Raw genomic sequence first — 8,885 nt, 5'->3', positions numbered from 1 at the left:
CCGCCGCTTCCGCGGCACAACATTGCACTTTCAAACTTTCGATCGATTTATGTCCGATATACAGTACCATCGAGTAAGATGAGCATCGTGCACGGTTTATCATGTAATATAAATTTCATTTCACATCTCGCCGATTATTCGGTTGTGCACACAAATCTACACTATTTCTGTGAAGATACTAGAAAATGTAACCAAGTATCACACTGCATATAAATCGATATATATTTCTAAGTGTGCATCTATGTGTATTTGTATGCGCGTGTTTGTTGCGTGCGTGCGTAGTGTGACGCTTACACGAGTATATGTATACGTATATAGAACCACTACAAGAAATCGTGGATCAGGAACGCCCCTTTTTTACGATATGATCGAATTTCTTTCCCGCGCAATTTCTAAGACACGATCAAACATTAATAATTGATAGCTTTTTGATCTTTTGATCTTTTGATCTTTCTTTTGATCTTTTGATCTTTTGATCTTTTGATCTTTTGATCTTTTGATCTTTTGATCTTCTGATCTTCTGATCTTCTGATCTTCTGATCTTCTGATCTTCTGATCTCTCTTTGTTTGATGTATGAACTGATTTTTCTTTTTAGATTACGATTTAGATTTTATTATTTCTTTAGAAAAATTTTGTCCTTCATGAAATTTTATGTTTAGTTCAAACCACTGTTTTTCATATACCTCAGTCTAATCTAGGAGAGATAAATTATTTATGTAAAAAGTTAAGAAATATGTATCTCGGATGTTGTAAATGTATAATTTTGTTGAAAATACCCATTGAATTTAAATAGAATTTTTTATATCAGTTGTTACAATGAAACTTGTATTTAAAATAGTTGTTAAGAAAATGTATTTTGATTAATTGCTTGAAAACAAAAAAGAAAATTAAATATAATTAAAATATATAAAAATAAATTTTGTTTTATATTTAAATTTATTTGCTACAATAGGGTATTATTAGATCATTCTTTATAAAAAAATGTATCTACAAAAGAAATGGATATATATATATATATATATATATATATATATATATAATAATAATATTAATAAATAAATCTCTAATAATTTCTATAAGTATACATTATATTATGCGTATATATTTATTTACCCTCCTTCTGTTGATTAACAAGAAATTGATTCATGCTACTTATTGATTTTGATTAATATAACAGTTGTATAATTATAATATTTTTAAATAGTACAATAATATTCTATGGTTACATGTTGTTTTAGGCCATTTAGATACTTCTCTGAAATGTGGTTACGAAGTGAGCATGTTAGTAGAAGACTACGTGGTCGTTTAAACGTAAGTTGTGTATCCAGAACTAAAACATCTCACCATCGGGTACAAGTTAGCAGCTTACGAAAACTTCCATCTGTAAATAATAATAATTATCGCATTAATACACCAAACAAATGTGGTAGACTGACACGATGGAAACATAGATGTACTCATTTCTTAAAAGAGGTATGCATTAGTATCTATTTTTCCTTTGACCCTAACTTCTCACATCTGTTGTATCTTTTTGTGTTGCTATCTAAAACATTGATATTCAATTATGATATTTCAAACTACATTATTATTATTAGCTTATGTAAATGATCTTTGCAGGTCATTTATTAAAACAAACTTCACTATTCCTTAAAAAGAAATACTTTATAACTAATCAGCGGTTAATGAGTGACTGACTAACTCTCAAGGATGTTATGCACTTAGATTTCTTAGAACTACAATCGAAGTCATTTGGTTAATGTAAAGACTTCACTTCAGTTTTGTTAAAAAGATTATTATCTTCGTAGGCTTGTAAAGAAAATGTTTTACGTTTCGTAAAATCTACACCTAATAGACGAGAGAGAGGGCCTCGTAGAAGAAAATGCATAAAACGATCAATGGTTACTTCAACTCCTTTACACCGATCTTCTACAAAAGATGCAGTTATTGTAAGTTATTTTGAACTAGTTTGTTTTTGAATAATTAATAGTAAAAAATATAAATTGTTTAGCCAGAAAAATGTGCAACAGTATCAAAAGTTTCTGAAGAATCTAAGGAAAACTGGAATACAACTAGTTTATCTTTGTACTCATCTATATTAAACACAGACTCATGTTGTTCTTCCATAACCAGTGTAAATGACATCAAATCTTCAGTTCCGAGTGTATCACCACTATCAAATCTAATGCCTCCTGCATCTATAGGTTCAAATTCAAATCTTTCATATGTATTGGATGATGAAGAAAGCAAAAGTATTGGTATGCATATTTACAAATATAGCTTATAATAATTTATTTGGCTTTGTGTAACACATATGCAACTAATACATTCCTTTTGTTACAGATACTAGTTCGCTGTATTATTCCGCACATTGCACACAAACAGAAGCATCTGAAGAATGCTATAGATTAATGCATTCTACATCCATGTATGGAACTCGTTCTTATTCATCAGAAAAGTATTTTCCAAATGGAAAGTACACATTTAGCAATAATAATGCGAACAATAGTAATTCGTCAAAAACTCAATGTTCTGTTGACACCCATTTGTCAAAATATGAATCAAACTTTACTACTACAAAGTATGGTACTACAACCATGTATAGTCTAAGCCATCATCATTCGCCAGATACAAACGGGAATGTTACTGAAAAATATGATTCCGATGATATTGAGAACGATTACCATGACGTTGAATATATGGAAGTTGGAAGTGAGGAAATAGTAGAAAGTTGTGATATGGAAAATATGGTTACTCATGTTCAAGAAGATTGGGAACCATTTGATCCTTATGTCTTCATTAAACACTTACCACCTTTGACTCCAGCGATGAGAGCCAGGTGTCCTGCGCTTCCTCTTAAAACACGCAGTAGTCCAGAATTTAGTCTCGTATTAGATTTGGTACGAATATTTTGAATTATCATAAAAAAATGCATAATAAAAATTAATACAGTAACAAAATAATTCTTTAATAAAATCTAAAAATATTACAGAAAATGAACGAAGGGATATAAAAAGATTTTTTTTTTATACAGGATGAAACATTAGTTCACTGTAGCTTGCAAGAACTTTCGGATGCAGCATTCCGCTTTCCAGTCGTCTTTCAAGATGTAACATACACGGTGTTCGTCAGAACAAGACCCTATTTTCGCGAATTTTTAGAACATGTCTCGTCATTATATGAAGTGATCCTTTTTACTGCAAGTAAACGAGTTTATGCAAACAAATTAATGAATCTATTAGATCCAACACGAAAATTGATTAAGTATCGTCTGTTCAGAGAACACTGTGTTTGCGTAAATGGAAATTATATTAAGGATCTATCTATACTCGGTAGAGATTTATCTAAAACTGTTATTATCGATAATAGTCCACAAGCATTTGGATACCAAGTAAGAATATTTACAATAAGGCTTTGTCATATTTAAAATATTGAAAAAAAGAACAGTTATATATTTTCTGATTTTAATAAAATATTTCTTTTACAGTTAGAAAATGGTATTCCTATAGAAAGTTGGTTTGCCGATCGTTCAGATAATGAATTAATGAAATTGTTACCTTTCTTAGAAAATTTAGTAAATTGGGTAAGTATTTAATAAAGTTTATGTTAGGTGATTTGCAACAAATATTGATAATAGAATAAACGTTAATTAACATTTTAGGGTGGAGATGTTAGACCACGTATTAGAGAACAATTTCGACTCTTCAGTTTTTTACCACCAGATTAATTCATTTCATAAACACAAGATTAACATTTTAAAAGCTGTTAGTCTATATAAGTACGTACATGTATAGTATATCTTACGGATATATTCAGCAGATAAATGTAAGATATCATACAAAGCGTGCAATAACACACGCCAAAAGAAAATTCTATAATTTGCAATAATGTTTTGTTAATAATATTCGATACGGCATCGTTGAAATTATTAAAAACCAAAATATAGTTATATCGATAAAAGATGAGATAATTCTTGCGCTATGATTTTTATAAAATTTCAAAAAAAAAGGTAATTTATTATTTAAATATAATAAATTTTGTACTTATTTGTAAGGAACTTAAATCAATCTTGTTAAAAAGATTAGTGTAAAAAATACATTTGAAAAATTAACATCTTAACATAATATTGTTAAGAAATATCACAACATAGTAGTTACTAGAATCTATATTTATCAAATATTTGGGCAGGTACCAATCAATAAATAAATAATGAAACTCTCTCTTTACGAATCACATAAAGACAAATCAAGATTTGATACCAGTGACTGCCAGGGCTTATGTGTTATTGTGAGAAAATTTCATAAATAATATTCTAATCTAAATTATTAAAAAATGAGGTTATACACTTGTTATTAAATTGCTCTAGTAGATACATTATAGCAAATTATAGATATCTCTCAATTTAAATATTCTTCATATTCTTAGTTGTAGAGAAAATGAATAAAATGTAATTAAACAAAATATATATAAAATATGCATAATGTTAAGTTGAGAGATGTCAAAATAATCAAATACTAGATATTAAAATTTTATTTAAGAAATTAAGATCGATCGCATTCGAGTTTTCTTTTTCTTCTTTTTTGGAAGTGATACTATTTACTTCATGAAGTTAATCATATTATTCATTGTATGCAAAAATATGCAAAGCATTCAATATATTTATCCAATTATAAAGTAAGTTAAGTAAAAATCTAATATCATCTATGAGATGAAATTATTGCAATAGTTAATTCAATTATTTGTTCCAAGAGATAGTAAGTTCATTGAATAGAAACAAAATATACTGATAGGATAAACATAAATGAATAAAATACAAACTTCCATTTTCGAATAACTTCCGTTATCGCTAGTTTTTATTTCTGAGCATAGTCCACACATAGCAGAAGTCATACCTATTAACAAAGTAAAAAAGATAAAGAAAGAAGATAGGAATATTAAACTTATACTTTCAGAATAAAACTACTTTTTGCATTAATCAAAATTATAATTAACAACTTCAGACTTATTATGTTTGATTAAATATTTTCGCACAAGTAATTCTGTTTTTAGTTACATAAAATGATATTCTATCAATTTTAAACATACGACAAATGATTATTATTGTCTATAGTTGTCATTTTGCAAATAATTATTGTTAAATTTGTAATATTTTTTGCTATATAGCTATATATATATATATACAATTAGTCTTCTGGAAAGATGTAATGTCTTCTATATTTAAGTTTAGTTATAAATAAATATGATCTCAATCTGATTATTTTTAATCGATATATTGAAAGTATGAATGTTTAAACTTTTCAGTTGAGCACTGCAAGTATAAATCAGTGTAGATTACAAGTTCTTTAAGTGCATACATATATACATATATTCATAATTTTTTAATTACGAGTACATGTGATGTGTATGTATCTGTATAAACGTGCGTGAAACAATTATATCGCTATATCCTGCTATATCTAATAGAATTAAAGAATTGCGTGTAATTCATAGCCAGAAATTTATATCAAAACGCCACAATTTAGTAAAACTGTAAACTTGTTACATCTTGTAGTGTTTACTATACTTCAAGATTGTATGCGCACTTCACATCACGAATTTACAGATGTGTAATATCAATCTTTATTATAAAAGATGTAAAACTTCAATTGTCCTGTATTGGATAAATTTTTTTGCTTCTTCTATTAATTTTTTGAGTTCCTTTGAAGCATAAGATAATGATTAGATCATTATCTAACAAGCCTCAATCGAGATAATTATTATAATTTTTTCTACGAATCACATCGTGCAATATTGGAAATGACTTCACTAATTTAATTTTATCATCGTAAATCGCTGTATGTATTTTTCTTTTTCTACATAATATCTTTTTATAATTTCAATGAATAACAAATTGCAAACTGCTTATGTTTTCTTTAGAATAATCAAATTGTATTCTCATGCATATTATAATAGTAGCTCTTACATAATATTTGTTATTGAAAGATACTATTAAGAAATAAAAATAATAACAGTAGGGAGGAAAATACATGCTTGTTATGTATGAAGAAAGTCTTTATATTATTTATTCTTTTATTTATCACTAAAAAATGAATATATTCAGATATAAATTGTTGCAATAAGGAGATAAACAGTGTTTATTTAACGATATTCCTATATGTGAAAGCATTGAACTGTAAACAATATTTTGAAAGAAATCAAAAAATTTACATTCTCTCTATTAAGTATACAAATTTTAATAAAAAATTTGAAGGTGAATATAATTAGTATTTACTGTAACTAAACGCTGGAGACAAGAAATATGTAACAGACATATTTTAATATTTATACGAGATAACTCATAATTGCGTAATTAGTATTAAATATTCATCTTCCAATTCAATTAAGAATATGAAAAAAAAAAATAATTCGAACATTATTCCAATAACTTAGATTTAATTTAGCTCTTATCATACATCATTATATTAATTTACATATGATATCTAAGAATGTTTTACAATTTCACACAGAAAAGTATGCTATAATGAACTGACTAGACAAGTAGAGTTTTATTATAACGTGTAAAAGATATCTATGTAATACAGATGTACATTGAAAACAATGCACATTAGTAATGACATAAATACTTTTTACAGATAAGTATAAATTAGTTCATGTAGCTAATAAAAACTTTCAATTAAAATAAAATTAAAACAAAATGTGAATAAGTTATTTAAAATGCACACAAAATAACAAATATTATTAGTTAAATATATGCAATTTTTATGACAGAAAGATACTTATTGTCAATTAACACATATATAGTTATACTTAATATCAGAATGGTTGTTATTGTACATAATTCTCTTCAATGATTTAAGTTAAAAATAAATGCTGACAAAAATACATTGAAAACAATTGTCATTGGAGAAATAAACAATGATTTAACATTATCGTTTCTAACAATATCTGACAAATATTTTTGTAAAACGCCTAATTTACGGATACCTTTTATCGGTTATGCATTCCTGTCGTTTTCCAAGAACATATATTTAGAAATCTCCAAAGTCGTATTACTTAATTCTCGCCTCCAACATTTTGTTACTTTATTTCACCCGTATCTCTTGAGGAGAAAAAATGCTGAAAAATGTCACGTGCAATATTATATATTTAGAATAATACATTCAACGGTACTTCATGTTCAACGCTAATATAATTTTCATATTTAATAGCTACAACAACTATCAATACTTTTCTTTATTTTCTATAAAGTTTACTATTTCTTACTAGTTCTCGGACTCGGGCTTCAGATACATTGAACGTTTGTTTATTTACTGTAACTTGTATCATATTTATGATATACAATATATGTGCCTCATGCGTTACATAACATAATACCTTAATAAAATTATTTAAAACCACAGTTTGTATATCATTTTGAATAGTGTAAGGAATTTATCTTTCTTTAGACAGTTGTTTATAAGATACTACATAATTTTGGCTTTACTTTTTTACTTTGATCTTTATCAAGAGTGCGTGCATAGCACAGAAACTTCATATCAGTACTATCAGAGTACATAATTTCGACGTATCTAGAGCCCGAGGGAAATTCCTCCTAATCTTCTGAACGCTGGAAATACCTAGTTTCAATGCGTTTGCAGAGATGCACTAGCAGTGGATAGCTCTGGACAATATTTGCTAGTTTGTTACCAGGTAGCGGTGTTGTGACTATTGTAAAAATATGTCCAAAAACTAGGGCATCCAATTCATTAGGTGTCCTAAATATAATTAAATAAAAATACTGTCAAATATAAATTTCATGTATTTAAACTATGGCAGCAAATTCACAGTTACAAGGATTCAGGGATTTAAAAGGAGAATTTCAAAAGAATCTTCTGAAAGTGGTGGTAACGCTTCAATTGATTCAGAATAATTCCATAGAGTTTCTTTGGAAGAAGATGCACAGATTTCAAAATCATAAACAGGAGGTTCAAGCAAACAGTTATTCAGGTAATTTCGTCCAATTCTTGATGCATGTTCAAGAAGTTTAGGAAAATCTTGTATAGCTGCAGCAATCTCTCGAACAGTAGGTGGGAGAGAAGGAGTGATTGAAGACAAGGAATATATGTGACCACATACAAGAGCATCTACTTCAGTAGGTCTTTTCAAAAATCAAAACATCAGTGATATTAAACAAAAAACACAGTACACTTTTGTCAATGAAAAAATTTCAAATGGATATAAGATATTTGTTATCTTTAATTTTAATTAACAAAAAGAAATAAAGCATTTATAGCAATCTAAATTAATAAATTATACTTACTTCTCTCCAGAAAAATAATCACTACCCTCCAATCTTTCAGACAATGCTGTACAGCAATTTTGAACCTCCTTACATACTTCTTCTATAGTTTTATTATACCAGCCAAGTACATTGAGTTTCTTTATCACTTCCTTTCTTTTTTGCCAATTTAAAAAGTGATTTAATGGCCATGGATATACACTACCATGCCTTACTTTAGTTACTTCATTCAATGTTGGTTCATCAACCCAACAGATATATAGCTCAGCATTTACAAAAACATTATTCACTAATGACATATAAGCCCTCATGTCTGCTTTGCAAGTTGCAGATAAATGGTCTGACAAACTTCTGCCTTTATTCCCTATGAATGATACGATATTGTCAAATTCAGATATTAAAAATGCCCCACATTTAATAAATGGTACACGGCCAGATGGGGACATATATTCTGCATTGCTTCTTGGTTCTATTTGAAAATCAAGGCCACACATTTTAAGGAAAGCTTGTACAGCTAAACAATTTGCATTGTCAGGTAATAATATTTGTTCAACTTCATATGGTTGATACAAAGTAATTGGCTGAGGCCATGGCTCTTGTGCTAAAGAA

General features: G+C 27.9%; 2 protein-coding genes across 4 annotated transcripts in view; one reads left to right on the top strand and one right to left on the bottom strand.

Moving 5' to 3' along the window:
- Positions 1-4,911, top strand: part of LOC100746789 (CTD small phosphatase-like protein 2) — a 5,651-nt gene extending 740 nt beyond the window's left edge. Inside the window, exons 1-8 of one of the 3 annotated variants that reach the window (XM_033323369.1) lie at positions 7-187; positions 1,240-1,474; positions 1,807-1,947; positions 2,010-2,256; positions 2,342-2,898; positions 3,033-3,389; positions 3,486-3,581; positions 3,660-4,911. In XM_033323369.1, coding sequence (XP_033179260.1) covers positions 186-187; positions 1,240-1,474; positions 1,807-1,947; positions 2,010-2,256; positions 2,342-2,898; positions 3,033-3,389; positions 3,486-3,581; positions 3,660-3,725 — 1,701 coding nt within the window. In that variant the 5' untranslated portion in view covers positions 7-185 and the 3' untranslated portion in view covers positions 3,726-4,911. Of the gene's footprint in view, positions 1-6; positions 188-1,239; positions 1,475-1,618; positions 1,948-2,009; positions 2,257-2,341; positions 2,899-3,032; positions 3,390-3,485; positions 3,582-3,659 lie in introns of those variants that run through there. The other 2 variants (XM_003492966.4, XM_012390980.3) reach the window with 2 other exon arrangements.
- A 1,506-nt stretch (positions 4,912-6,417) lies between these two features.
- Positions 6,418-8,877, bottom strand: LOC100741715 (metaxin-2; the record flags this gene model as incomplete). Its single annotated transcript, XM_003493007.4, is given in 3 exon segments — positions 6,418-7,114; positions 7,615-7,752; positions 8,298-8,877. Coding segments are annotated over 3 exon segments (752 nt in total), but the record flags the coding sequence as incomplete, so codon positions are not given.
- Between the last annotated feature and the right edge of the window lie 8 nt (positions 8,878-8,885).

Source organism: Bombus impatiens, unplaced genomic scaffold, assembly GCF_000188095.3.
Source record: "Bombus impatiens unplaced genomic scaffold, BIMP_2.2 scf_0914, whole genome shotgun sequence".
NCBI classification, from domain to species: domain Eukaryota; kingdom Metazoa; phylum Arthropoda; class Insecta; order Hymenoptera; family Apidae; genus Bombus; species Bombus impatiens.
This window is presented reverse-complemented; position numbering and strand designations above follow the sequence as displayed.